Genomic DNA, 14,997 nt, shown 5'->3' with positions numbered 1-14,997 from the left:
ATTTTTATAAATTATTTTCATGTAAACTGTAATGATAGGTTTGGTATGAAAAAATGATTTCTGTTTTTATATTTTAAATAAATACAAAAATAGTATATTTTTTTTTATTTTTATACTGCTTCTCTTAAAAAATATTAAGAAATGATAAAAAATAATGTATATCATTTTTCTATAAATATTTTTAATTAAGAAATAAACAAACAGTAAATGATGCCTTTTATAATATTATAAAAATAAAAATAAACCCCTTTTCTTTTATACAAACCAAACATGTCCTAAGATTTTTATTTATTTGCACGGTGTTATAGATAATTGCTAATACAAAACAAAAAGGTAACATTGATTCTTAATCTGTTTCTAAGATAATAGTTCAAGATGGGAACCTTCCACGAAATAGCAGAGGACACATGGATGGGACACTTTAGGGACAAATTTTCAGCAGAGAAATTGCATACAATAGATCTCACTCAGCATAGTTAAAGACAATAGATAATAACACCCTGAACTATTCTATATTGGGAATATAATGTATAATCAAATTAACAGTGAAGTACAGGGCAAAGTGCAAATGCATTATTGGAGATAGAAACTAGTAACAGATATTACAAAAAGAAAAACAAAGATATAACTGTATGTTTGAGACTTTGAGTAATGGTTTGTAAAATTGCTTTTTTGAATAAAATTGATTTTAAAATAAAATGATTTATTAATATTTTTCAAGTTTGATGTAAACCATAGTTTTTTTTATCAACTGATGTAAAACATAGTATAATTTATTAATACAAAAGTTATTTTTTAATCACTTGACACTACATGAGATTTGCAAAATCGATCAATTTCCTCTCGCCACATATATAATGAAGTCCCAACTTGCATTTAGTTTGAAGTTGAACTCCTGGCATTCTTTAAATTGATTGAATCTTTTATGGTCCAGACAAAATCAAACCCTCATCATTTGTACTTGTGAACGACCTCGAGAGTGAGAAAACAAAGGCATGGACAAGAGAGAAATGGGGCGAAGATATTTATTCTGAAGAGGGACATAAAAAATTGGATTGTGGGAAGAAGGAGATGACATATCATCTATCTTACAAGAGTTGGCTAGGAAGTTATAACTTACAAGAGTGTCAGAAGTGTTTTGTGGCTCAAACCAAAAGAAAGAAAAAGGTAGGAAGCATTAATAATAATACAGAGAGGACCATCTATCTAAGCACAGGCACCCTTATTTTCTCTAAGTTTTGTTCTCATAATAAATATCAAGGAAAGAGATTAATTTTTGACTTTGCATTTTCATATTTTTTCTAGAATGCAATCTTTTACTTGATGGTCGAGTGAGAGAGGAGTTTAGGGAAAAAAAGTTGATAGAATAATTTTATTGCAACAATTTGTTGAGGGCTGCTTGAGATGTACAATTAAGCTATTAATGTTGACATTAAATAAATGTAAATACAGTTAGGTAGTTTTTTGGTCTCTTTCAACGTAAAAAAGTGTATCTGCTTTTGGCAAAGAGAAAGGATTGTAAGGCTAGTACGCACTTCCTGGGTTATTATCAGAGGCCTGCCTACCTGCGGCCACAAACATCATTTTTGCCCTGTCTTCATCATTAACAACCACTTTGCACATATTGGCTTAAAACCATGGTCCTCCCAATCCAACGGCTTTTCTGGTTTTTCTTATAATATTAATTAAGACAGTTACTTTAATTGTAAAATATTTTTGAATTTGAACCAAAATAAGGAATCATTTATAGGGTATGATCATTGAAAGCTATCTTAATGAATATTCACATTTATAGAGTTTTTTAATCTGTGATAGTGAAAGATAGGTATAAGGAGGTTTATAATAACTCATTTACACTTCCTATTTAACTAAGTAAATCAGACCTCTTATGATTGTATTTTTACATAAAAACATAAAAGAATGTATTTTTACATAGGATTCTACCAAAGACATTTAACATATGAACGTTCCCCTGATAAGTGAATGGAACTTGTAGGCGTTTTTTTAGTTAATCTTCCTTAAAATATGATTTTCTTTTATTTTATATCATGTTCGAAGTTACACGTTGATGGTGGTTTGAAAAACTCTCTGCAAATCACAAAACCATGAGAAAAAATTGACATCGTTTTGCTTCTTGTTCGACCATGTATATCTATTCCTGGTAAAACGATGGGTGAATGCTCTATTTGATACTTTAAAGAGAAAGAGATAAAAAAATAGAAAATAAAATATAATAGATTATATTAAAAAATATAAGGAATATTAATAAATTATTCATAATATATAATGAATTTTAAAAAATATAGTGAGATAAAGAAGATAATTTTTAAAAAAAATATGAATATTAATAAAATATTTTTAATAAATAAGTATCCATATATAATTACTATACGTAATGTTAGTATTAGGGAATCTTACAAAGTGAGAGCCTTTTTTCATTTTTCTAGTTGAGATAATTGAAAAATAAAGCCCAGCCGTACCGAGATAATCCGTACAACACAGGTACTGGCCCATTATCTTTATTTTCTTTTATGAAAAACCTAATTTCTTAAGAATTTATGAGTCTAATACTTTAACTGTAATGACTGTAACAATTGTTAGTCTTATTTTTTTTTTCTTTTTTTCTTTTATTGTAATCCTTCACCACAACTTGGTCTTCCTTTTGAGACTTTGATTAAAAAACAACCTAATTAAGTGGACTAGTTTAAGCAAATAAAGTTCTTCAAACATTATTTTTTTCTTAAAAAGAAATTCAAATTTCAAAGAAATAAAATAGACATAATTTAGAAATTATGTACTTTACTGAAATTTTGCACCATCCACTGCAAATAATTTTCAGCCAGGAATAAGAGAGGGTATAGGAGGAGGCAGGGTGAGATGAAAGGAGAAGCATGAGTGTAGAACATAAAGGAACTTGCTTTCATGGACATATATAGAACTTCTCTCCCAGGGTATATTAATTATTTAGAAACCTCTGCGAGGAAAACTTCAAACCTTTGTACAATTTTCTACCATGAAATCAATCTTCATGGAAACAAGGTTAGAGTCACATAATTGACATCACAACAGGTTGTTCCAACAAACCCACAAAAAAAAAAAGAAAAAAAAGAATGAGATGGATCTTAAAAATAGCTAATGAAGATCAAGAATATTAATGAGAGGACGAAGGCCAATGAAAATGGCAATGACGAAGGGAGAAAAAAGAAGCAAAAAGTGGTGTGCTTCATCTTGGCCATCCTCTTCAGTCAGAACCGTCCATCATATATAAATAAATAAACCTCGTCCCTTGTTGTTGTTGATGTTTTTTGTTCATCTTAACGAGGATGTTAGAGACCTGAAGACATCTTCATCACAAGGAATTGTGAGGCCCATTTCGTGATCGTATCCAAATTCTTCTTCGGCTTGTCGAAGGAGTGATTGGAACTGAGGGTGAGCCAAGAAGGAGATTGGCACAATATACCTAGTTCGGTTTTCGCCAACATAAACAGCAAAGTGCCCTTTTGGGACATCAACTGGGTGCCCATCATCATCGTACCCGTTTTTCTTTCCTAGGCTTGAACACCTCTTTAAGATTTGCTTCAAAACTGCGTGTTGGGGAAGCTTGTTTGATTTTCTAATGGCCATTTTAATTTGAGGTTGAGTTGAGTTGAGAGATGGATGAGGAGCTAGGGGGTATTTATGGAGAGAGGGTGGTGTCGGGCACAAGGCAAATTAAAGGACAGACCACGGGTGTTTTGGGGTTTGTGTATTTTGTGCAAGGACATGGTGGGAGCCAAACCCATTGGCTATACTATTCTATGTTGGTCCTCCTCACGGCAACATGGTCCACAGTTTCACTCTAATACACCTTCCTATCTGTCTGCTTTCAACCTAGCTTGTTAATTCACCCAACTCATTTTCTTTGTTTCTTTCATCATTTCCTTCCTTCCAAAATATTATTATTATTATTAGGACTGTTTGTTAGTGTTTTTAGGACATTGATTGTTTTTTTAAATATTTATTATAAAAATCATGGAAAAGTGTAAAAATAATCAAGAAACAATACAATGTATCTCAATAAAAAAAATCTTTCTCCTTCTCATTAGCTTTTGCCTTATACAATGTGTCTTCTCTTTTTTGACTCGATTTTTTGATAACATAGTATATATGATGATATGATCGTTCAATTTTAATTTTGTTTTAACAAATCTTCTATTCTACGTAGACTTCTTTTCATATATAGCATAAGTTAATAATGAATTCCCACATGAATAAACAGTTGTTGTTTTCTCTTTTCTCTGCCTAATTGTAAAGTGATAAAATTAACAATCATGAAAAAGTACTATTACTTTTAAACTGTACGTACGTCACTTTTTAAGAAGATGGAAACAGATAGTAATTTCAATTCCGTAAGGCTTCTGAAATCTATCTGGTTCAAAAAACATGTGGCTTATATAGTCTCTCCCGAATTTGGTAAATAAATATGAAACCTTTTATTTTGATTTGCACATGCATATCCCTCGTAAGTAAGACTTTGGATTTTATATATTTTGGTGCTGCTAATAACACCAAACTTACGTAAACACAATTAATTTGTTATCTTAAGAGTGCAGATGATATATATGCGAGTGTATGAAGAAGTGACTTGAATGAATTTTTCTATGAACCTCTATGGAATCATGGGCACGTACAAGCTGGTCCTGGTGATGGTTTGGCCTTTCTGATTGTTCGGCTTGTGATACTGACGAGTGAGTGAGGACTGATAAGTGATAAGTGACTCATGAAACAGAAACCCATGTGTCTGTTGCAGTGATATTTATTTATACTTCACCGGTTTTAATTTGGCCTCAGTATCATTACTCTACCTTCAGCAAAAAATTAAAAATAGCCTACACACTCACGTCCTTTTCTCGCCCATTTCATCGAAATCGCATGACCACCACTGATTAGGTATTTTTGGATAAATAGCTTAATGTAGTAGTATATACCTAATATAAATTTTTATCACACGAATGTGAATTTGATCGTAAAATTTATTTTATCAAAATAATTATGAATGGTGATATATATGAACACTAGTATTTTGCAAATACTCGATCATATATCATCTATCACTTTTTAAATCTTTTTTTTTTCTTCAATCACATTATATATATATATATATATATATATATATATATATATATATATATATATATATATATATAACTTATACTTCCTATACTTCTCTGTTTTTATCTCCTTGGTCGTAGAAGAACATGGAGTCGTGCAGTCCATATGCAACATTTTCATAATTTATTTTTAATTAATTTCAATTCCGTAAAAATTCTATTCTTTGCAAACATCACAATGCAAAATATTCACAAAAAAAAATCACAATGCAAAATAGTACGTATGTGCGTCACACTTGAGTATCGTGACTCATGAGTGCCGAACTATACATACAAGTTGTCTGCTGATTTCAGAATTCCTAACTACAATAATGTGGATGTATACGAGAATTGGATAGATTAAAACCCCAGAGTGTTATAAAGTGTAATTAATTGAAATAACAGAACTGTCACAGAAAGCTAGTGAAGAAGGATAACACATTCAGTTCAGTTTAATTAAACCAATGAGATCTGGGAGCTGGTTTAAAATTTTCTTAGTCTTGTCAGCGAGAGAGGAAAAATTGTATGCATGCTTCATCACCTTCCAATTTCATGCACAAATATTTGATTAAAATAGTTATTCGACTGTATCCATTAATTAATCCCAATCTGGCTATCTAGCTATTGTGATTTATTAAAATACAAATTAATTTAGAACAAATCATCATGCATAATCAGCAAGCTAAGCTGTCTGATGTGAACCTAAAGTTGTCATGCTCAACAACGTGGTTGGTTAGTTCTTTTCATAGAAGACATTCGTATTTATTAGTCGAAAAACTATACAAGGATAGGCTCAATGTATATATATATATATATATATATATATATATATATATATATATATATATATATATATATATATATATATATATATATATATATATATAATAACAATAAAGTAATTGAAAACTCAAATAGTGTGAATGATTTGGCATCAATTCCAACATTATAGTTCAATGTTCAATCCATTGACAGAGATATGCTTGTATAGTATTTAGATTCCCATGGAACATGTAACATATGATATATAGGAGTTGATGGTTCGGCTTGGCCTTGGCCAAGTACTTGGACACAATGGTTAGTGCACTTAGAAATCAGTGTCTCAACAATGCAGGGCTTCCCATGTGGTCCTGCCTAAACCATGACCTCTAAATAGCATATAAGTATAATAAGACATAAATTATATTCAATGCGCACCACTATTTAGGTTTAACCTGCTTCGTTACATTAGCATGTTTTCTATGCCCACAATAATTAATAAATTGATCCTATTTATATTAATTCAGTGATTCGTATACGGGAGTGTCCGGCATTTTAGTGATCTGTTTTGCACTTTAATTGTGTCCCTCTGAATGCCAAACTCCTTGCTAGCTAATAATTAGTAGGACATATATAACATGGTTTCACAAGCACATGTTCAAGTGCCTAACTCAAAATTGTAAATTAGCCTAGCCTAGCCTAGCCTAGTTTAATTGAATTCTATGGTTTCATTTTTTCACCACTCATATATATAGTGCTTTTATTTATGTCCTTATGAAAATGGACCACAGTTCGAAGAAGAAAGTGAGGAATTTAATGGATTTGCTATACTGTATAGAGAAATTTCACAAAGGCTAATCATGGCAATAGATGTGATGAAAAAAGTAAGGTGGAGAAAAAAGAGAGGAAAAATTGGATAGCTGTGTCGGTTTGTTTATTTGTAAGGATATTAGTACGTACAACCATTTGAAATGTAATAATGCACATATATTACAGTGTAGTGTAAGGTAAGGTGTACATGGGAAACCAGATAAACGGATGTCGACTTCCTGGGACAGACTCTTTCATGTTCTGTGAATGAGATCAATTGGAGAAAGAGATGGAATTAAAATTAAGGAGAGGGAGAGAGTTGAAATATATTAAGGCCCACCATTTTCACCAAAATGCGGTGCTCTGAGGAGCAAATCAAAGAAGGGGATGTTCTTTTAAGTTGATGGGGACTTAACCTTTACTTTGGCACATGAAGGCCATGTTACTCTTGCCCCCAAAATCCACTTGTGAGATCATTCCAACCACTTGAAAACGCCCATCTTTACTCACTCACTCGATCGCCTAATTTAACCTTCTTCCAATGGAACAAAACGTCACAACTCACTAGCCACAACAACACATTTATTTGTTTCTTTTGGAATCACAACTTAGTGCATGTTCTGTAAAATTGTAAATTCTTCTGAGTTGCCTTCGAATGCATCTAAGAAACTTGTGTAATATTCTGATCCTTTATCATTTTTAGGAGTATCATTATTTTTTTTTTTTTTTGGGTACCTTGTTGCCACCGAGACTAATACTTAAAGGTAGATATTGTTAACTTTCAACTACATTTTTTCTACATACAACAAGAGCTAAATTGAACTGTTAACCACTTGCTTAGGAGATTTAAGTCTATCACTACTTGGATCATCCACTTGCTGGTTCTAACAGTATGAATATTATACTATGATTTTTATTTTAAAAGAATTATTCTTGGAAAAAAGATGCCAGTTATGTATATGTCAATTCTATGATAAGACTCTCGTTTGTTCCGACTATTGTAAGAGTCTTATCATATCCAATTAACGAAAGCTTGTGTCTAAATTAAGCAGCAAACATTAAATTTTCGTTGAGTGCGTTCTTGTTCTTGTTCTAATTTATAACAAAAAAATATTTATTACGTATACATATAATGGATTGAATTGTCCTCAATAGCTGGCACAACAAAAGCAAAAACCTATGTCCATGACCAGGGCAGTGCGAATTGGGGCCCAAATGGCAATTTTTCCATAAATTATTATTTTGTACTAAGCGACGTACCAAAGGGCCATTCCTTGGCTAGCATGTCATGCATTACGTTGTTGTACCAATGTACCTGCTAACTACTTGGTAATTTTTGGTCTGCTCGTTGTACCTGCTCAAGAGAACATCACTGTAGGAGCCTCACTTAGATTAGAATTACAAAACCCACCAAAATAAAACAGCTGGAAGTTGGATTTTCCCATTAACGGCAAGCCCTAAGGTCTACTACTAGCTACCATATTACCCACCCAAACCCACTCAGGAATGTATATGTAATGCCAGCCTTTAAATGGACTGTACTCTCCCTCACCATGCTACTTCAATACATTAATTTAATACCAATTCAAAAGAGAAAGTATACTGTTTCTTTTTTTCCTAGAGCTGAAAAGTATGTTGTTTTCATGATGCACATTGCACACTTGTTTACCACCTCAATTACTGATTTTTTTCACTCTTTAGCCTATGCAATTCCGTACACCTTTTGTGCCTTCCAAATGTTAGGGATGATAGCAAGTAGGGTTTGGGTAGGCTATTTTGGAACTTGTTCTCATGTGCATTTTAGAAAATACTTATATCCAACTCAAGTCCACACGTATCATTTATAACATGAAAAAACCTCATGTGCATTTATAACATCTATCTAATAAAATATTTCAATTAATTTTTAATTTTTTTATTAACTATTTTAATTAAATTTTAACTTTTTTATTAGTCGAAAAACTTATTTGACTGTTTGATAAATAATTTTAATAATTTCTAGTATTTTTTTAAAACATTACTTAAAGTAACATTTTTTAAAATACTAAATTCTAGCTTCTATAGCTAGTTTTTTTTTCTTATCTTTTTTTTCTTAATATATTTATCAAATTTTTTAGTTATCTTTTTTAAATAAATAATAATTTATTGCTTTCATCTTATTTTTCACTTTTAAACTAATTTTACCAAACTTTTATAATTTAATAAACACACTTTTCAACCACTTTAACAACCAATAAGATTTAAGCCAAGCCTATGAATAGTATACAAGTTCTTATTTGACAAAGACTATTAATAAATGCTTAATTACATTACTTATTTAAACATGTCTTTAACCGCTGTCAACAATGGTATTTCTAAATTTGATAGCTATATTGAATATATATTATCAGAAATAAAAAAGGACATCTTTCAATATTTTATGATTAAATCATACACATTTGGCTGCTTATGTTTATTGGCAAAAGGTACAGTGCTCTTAGATTACAACACCGCCCAAAAAAAAATGAAATAAGTTACAATACAGCTGAAGAAACAACTAGCTGATCAGAAGCATATAACCATCCCATTCTTCTGCTCTCTCAGTAATTAGAAAATAAACGTCAGATCCTAATTGTACACCTACTGGTCAGAAGAAGATTTAAACTGCTGATGCTGTCCATCTATCAAGCTTATCTGTCGTCTGAGTTTAGCAATATGAGCTTGACCTTAACCCATCGGAAGCATAAAATAACTGTCAATTGGAACACAGTTTTCTTACAAGATTGAGAGATGATAGAACATTCAAAGCCTTCAAGAATAACACACATTCGCAATTTAACTAACAAGAAAATAAGATCAACCACCTCTCTCAGCTCCTCGTAATTTACAAGCATAATGGGGATACACAAGTTAACACGAACCCACACAATCAATAACTTATCAAGGAAATATAATGAAAAGGAATAATACAGACTTCAGTATACTGACAAGGGTCAGTGATTTGGATGAAAAGAACTTCATCTACTGCGTGCTCTCAAATTAAAAAGTAAAGCATAAATGTCAGAATTGTATACTTTAGTCATGTCATTTCTTTTTATTATTAATATATAATTGCATTATGATGTGCCACATAGAACATGATTAGAACATATAGAACCCACGATATATTGATGATAATGGATGCTTTAATTAAATCCTTTAATGATGAACAAGCAGAAGTAATACAACATGACGGCTATTAAATAAAAGAAAAATGTTAATCAACATACACAACATCTTATCTGTCTTCCCTCTCCCCTTCCCCTCCCTTTCCACTGATTCCCCTTTCTTTAGAAGTTGAATAAATCATTTACTTACAAACCAGAATCCTTACATGCACATATCAGTACACCCAACAATGTAAATTAAGAAAATGCCTCTGCATTCTGTTCTAATAATTCAAAGGCATAGTTATTTCGAGTTCGACTAATCAGCAAAAAAAGGCCATAAACATCATAGAAACAAAACTAAACTCCCGAGCATAGAACAGTAGTCTCAGTATATTGACAGATGAGTCCCAAGTATATGTTCTGAAGTGCAGAAAATTTGAAGAAAAAGAAATCTCCAACAATCCTTATATATTTCATTTTCAATAAAACATTAACCCAGCATCAAGATTACAAATCTTGATGGTATTGCTATCACATTTCTCGATAAAGAAACTATCCAGCGCATCTATAATCTATATTGCTAGGGTGGTAACTACAAACAGCCAAATAGGTGATCATATATGATACATTCTTTTCTATTTTCTAAAGATGCAAGCATATGCTTGCTGTCATGGCTCATTCAGATTCATTAAATATACCATCAAGGCATCACCAATTAACAATATCTTTCACATCCACAAATATTATATACTTTTAAATATGATAAAAGTATTGCCATAAATACCTGCACTTATTGATGACACATAGAAATTCAGTTTCCATTTTGCCTACCCAGAGTATTTTTGAGCATATTTTGAACCTCTATACTGAATCAAGAAATCAACAGAGGCTCAATAACCAGCTACTAAATCCAAAGTAAGCAGTACCCAACAACTCACAAGTTCAAAGGCTTGTCACAAACATCACTGGAAATAAAGTGTGATGGCAACTTCAAATTCCCCCCATCCTGACTCTGACAATTCAAAAGGCGGCGACTCCACCACACGTGTGGGATTATTGAAACTAGAATGCAGCTGAAAAACAGCATGCTTTATTATCGTCCCAAGATCCTCATTGGTTGCTCCACGAACATTTACTGTCCATTTATGCGACTGATACCTTGCATAACATAAATGTCCACTTTCTTACTCTCTATTTTTTTATTATTTAAAAAAAAACATTTTAGTGACTTCAAGCTAAACGTTAGGCCAATTGGTGGCAATGTAGGATACTTACTCGCTAGCCTTTTTGCCAAGCCAAATTGCTATGTTCCCATACACTATTGGAATGCTTATTTCCACATCTTTGAGTTTCTTACCTAAGTTCTACACAAAACCCAACCCAGAAATGGTTATTATACTTGTACACCAATCAACACAAAGAACCTACTTTAGTAAAACATATAGAGGAATTTGTTTTCACATTGTACGACATTCTAAAATCATATTTGAAATCCTTGTAGTGCAGGATGGATGAGGGTTCCAAATCAAAGTTTCGAATTTGAATCAATAGCGGAAACAAGCTGCAATCTTTACACACTCCCAAAAGCGCAGGGTTTGGGGGAAATCATTATTTTGGGGTTTTATCAGAATTTTTTGAATCGAAACAAACAAAGTTACCTTCTTATCGTTGTCTTCGGATTTGCCCATTTTGGTTCGCTGTGATTTAGGGGTAGGACCACTAAATTCAGGCTGTTCTTGACGGTGCTTTATCGAACATGAGCTTTTGGTCTTATCATATCAATCAACGACCTCCTCGTCTCAAAGATAGAAGCTGAATCTGAGCATCAAGTTCTAGCTAGGGTTTGTGTGTGTCTGTCAAAATTACGCTGCACAGTTCATGGCTTTTACGACGTCGTTTCTTAACTCTCTCTGATCCATCATCACTTAGCGAGCCCAACCCAAAACCCAAGTGGGCATTTTTGAATGGGCCAGCTGAAGCCTGAAAAGACTTGGTGTTCTTTAGTTTTTTTTTTTTTTTTTCCTGGTAAAATTTTTAAGTTTTAGTTTAAAAATTCAGAAAATTATTTTTAAAATATGAGAATGTATATAAACTACAAAATTTTCAATAAATCCTTGGTGATTTTTCTTTCTTTCAATAAACCAACTCCATGCCCCAACATTAAGAATTGGAAGTCTTTTTTATTTTTTTTAAAGGGTTTACTATAAAGAAGTGATGCATAGGTTAATCACTTGTAATACAATATCATTCCTTCGTCTCTTTTGTTTTTTTATCCCAGTTTTGAATACTCACTACACAAAAGCCATGAATGCATATTCCTTTTGAGAGATTTCAAGGATTTGGTTTACAGGGAATAATCTCCCAAACAAGTATTACAGTTGAATCTAGATTGGAAAAAATGTTAATCATTACAGGTGCCTATAATTTTTTTTATTACAGGACACAAATCCTTGATAACTCATACCAGTAACATGACCTTGTATAATCAATGTGAGTTTTGTAGTAGTAATGTAATACAGTATTTAGCAATAATCTTGGCCGGCTTCAAGACTTTCTTTTCGATTCCAGTTCTTAGTAGGCAATTAATTCAGTGGTGAAGCAGGCTTCAAGTTCATTCAGAAATAATGAAGCAAAGAAGAAGAAAACAACTAGAAGCAATGACAAATTTACAATATCAAGTAAATAATAACAACAAATAAAAATCCAAATTTAGTTTAGTGATGTTCTTTTGTCAAATTAATGTCACATTCAGCAAAAAAACAAAAGTAAAATGTTACATTCAATATCAATAAGGTCAGGGATATCCTATCAGTGATAGGCTATCACTGTACTTTTCTTCAGCTCCAAGTTGAAAGCCAAAAGCAGAATTTTTTTGCCGTTTTTTTTATTATGTTATTATTCTAATGTAAGCCAGATGTGAGAGAGATTTCAATCAAGACTAGATTGTACCTATCCCTATTAATAATCATACCACTGGTCCTAATCCGAACACTTTCCACATCAAACAACATTTCCATGACATCTTTTATTGAAATATAATGTATGTATATCAGCCTGTGTTGAATTTACAGCAGTTATAAAGTGTATACCAACCATATTCTCATGTGGTCAAACATCACGGGCCGTTTGGAAAGGTGTATAAGCCAACAAACAACACATTCATAGAAATGTTGAGAGGATGTTAATTATTACGTGGAACTCAATTATAATTTTCTTCTGCTACTACGTTTGTCAGATTGCAATAATTAACTGAGCTCAAGAAGGATGTCTATTCCAAGTTTCTTATATACCCCACAATTCATAATGGTTATTTCTATTACTAAAAAAGCATTTAGAGAATACAGGCACTTAGCTGTTCAAAATTTCATAGCCTTATCTATTTTCTTAAAGGTAGGCGACTAGAGATCAATTTCCTGATCAGTGTAGTACACATGAGATGTCTCAAGCGTGTCTCGAACACAATAAACAAGCCAGCTATATAATGCTAAGCTTTAGGTATAGAACTGTACACATTCCTCTGGTTTCAAGTTTCAAGTGGGTACCATCTTGCTTGTTCAATACAAAATGTGTATGGGCTATTCAGCCACACATATAATTTCTTCGTCTTTGATGAAAGAAATCAAAGACAGTTCCATGTCTTCACGCCCGTGCGTGTCTCTAGCTAGATCCCATTTGTTGGATATCTCTTCACCAATTATTTCTGTACCTAATGGTTTTCCAAGACCATCATCTCTTATTAATCTATATATAGAGAGATAGTCATGACTGCAGTCACAAACAAGTCAAGTCCTTTGCAATTTTGAAACATAAAATATTTCCTACACAAGTCCATTCAAATTCTCTAGATCTGCAATGGGTTTCCGTTTGCCTAGTCTAATTAAAAGGCGCAGTGATGTTCCAAAAGGCTATCTTGTAGTATATGTGGGAGAAAACGAAAAGAATCGGTTTGTGATTCCTATATCATATTTGAACCAACCTTCAATCCAAGACCTGCTTAGTCAAGCTGAACAAGAATTTGGATTTGATCATCCAATATTGGGCGGCCTTACAATCCGTTGTAGAGAAGATGTCTTCCTATATATCACTTCTCGCTTTCATAGGTCATAGAAAAGAGTGAAATGTAGGTGGTCAATGACCAATCCAATGTTGTAGGAAGATATAGTTGAAAAACATTGTAAATTTTTTATCTTTATTTCTTGTACTTAGAGAATTGGAAAGAGATATATATGTACCCTAACAGTAACTTATAAACAGATTATTGCCAACCATTTATTTTCCAAAATTTTCGATGACCATTCATTTCATGTTGTTAGATGGATGCTTGTCAATTTATTTTTGGTAGACTGTAAGTATAATTGCAGGATCATAATTTTATTTGTGCACAAACCTGACTAGTGACTACATCTGGAGTCCAGTGTTGATGATCTGCATGCTTAAAGATTTTTGTTTATGAATTGCTTTTGTTAAAAGCACAGGAATTGAACTTTTTTCTTTTTTTCTTTCTAGACACACACATATATATAGTTTGATTCATGATCAAAATCCAACTTTTTGAAACAAGTTGGGAAATAATGTTAATAATTTGGATCATGGTCCATAATGAGAGATTCATAAATCTAAATATTTTTTTAAATCTTTGTATTGCAAATGTTAAGAAGTAACAAGTAACAAGTAATTTATTCATTTTATTGTAGTTGTTCCAATAAAGTCAAGAACGAACAGTTGCCTTAATATGACCTTGAACTCTTGAACTATTTAGCTTGGAGTGTCTTCTTTCTGTAATGTTTGATCAATAAATTTATGGGGGGAACACGTGGAGTTATATTTGAACAATAATTTGATTTCTTTTATATTCATAAAAGAAGTAATGCAACAAACGTGCTTCTCTGATTTTTGTCTTTTTGGATAATAACCACTTGTAACCTTACACTGTAAATTGTAAATTGCATAAGTGTGAGAGCATTTCCAAAATATAAGGGAGAAGTTTGATATTGATCAAGTATTAGAAAAGTTGAAGCTTTAAATAGAAAGTCTCACATTCACATTAAGAACTTTGTGATATGCCTTGTAGACTGGATGTCCCTCCAACCATGCAAGTCCACTATTACTCTAGAATAGTCTCTCTTGGGGAGATGCCTTACAATTTAAGCCTTGAAATTTTTGCACTTGTT

The 14,997-nt window shown here is 32.1% G+C and overlaps 2 protein-coding genes and 1 pseudogene across 2 annotated transcripts; 1 reads left to right on the top strand and 2 right to left on the bottom strand.

The window, feature by feature from the left end:
* Nucleotides 1-2,898: 2,898 nt before the first annotated feature.
* LOC100790342 (auxin-responsive protein SAUR50) lies at nucleotides 2,899-3,677 on the bottom strand. Its single transcript, XM_003534308.5, has one exon. It carries the CDS (start codon nucleotides 3,622-3,624, stop codon nucleotides 3,310-3,312), a length of 315 nt encoding a protein of 104 aa, XP_003534356.1. The 5' UTR covers nucleotides 3,625-3,677; the 3' UTR covers nucleotides 2,899-3,309.
* Nucleotides 3,678-9,121: 5,444 nt separating this feature from the next.
* On the bottom strand, nucleotides 9,122-11,711 carry LOC100789810 (transcription initiation factor TFIID subunit 14b-like; annotated as a pseudogene).
* A 1,499-nt stretch (nucleotides 11,712-13,210) lies between these two features.
* On the top strand, nucleotides 13,211-14,225 carry LOC112997796 (auxin-induced protein 15A). The gene has a single exon (XM_026123837.2). The coding sequence runs from the start codon at nucleotides 13,679-13,681 to the stop codon at nucleotides 13,931-13,933; it is 255 nt and encodes an 84-aa protein (XP_025979622.1). The 5' UTR covers nucleotides 13,211-13,678; the 3' UTR covers nucleotides 13,934-14,225.
* The last annotated feature ends 772 nt before the right edge of the window (nucleotides 14,226-14,997 follow it).

This window comes from Glycine max, chromosome 9 (assembly GCF_000004515.6).
Source record: "Glycine max cultivar Williams 82 chromosome 9, Glycine_max_v4.0, whole genome shotgun sequence".
Classification (NCBI taxonomy): domain Eukaryota; kingdom Viridiplantae; phylum Streptophyta; class Magnoliopsida; order Fabales; family Fabaceae; genus Glycine; species Glycine max.
This window is presented reverse-complemented; position numbering and strand designations above follow the sequence as displayed.

Excerpts from the sequence above, each read along its gene's own strand:
- LOC100790342 (XM_003534308.5), bottom strand. The coding sequence starts at position 3,624 with ATGGCCATTAGAAAATCAAACAAGCTTCCCCAACACGCAGTTTTGAAG.
- LOC112997796 (XM_026123837.2), top strand. The coding sequence starts at position 13,679 with ATGGGTTTCCGTTTGCCTAGTCTAATTAAAAGGCGCAGTGATGTTCCA.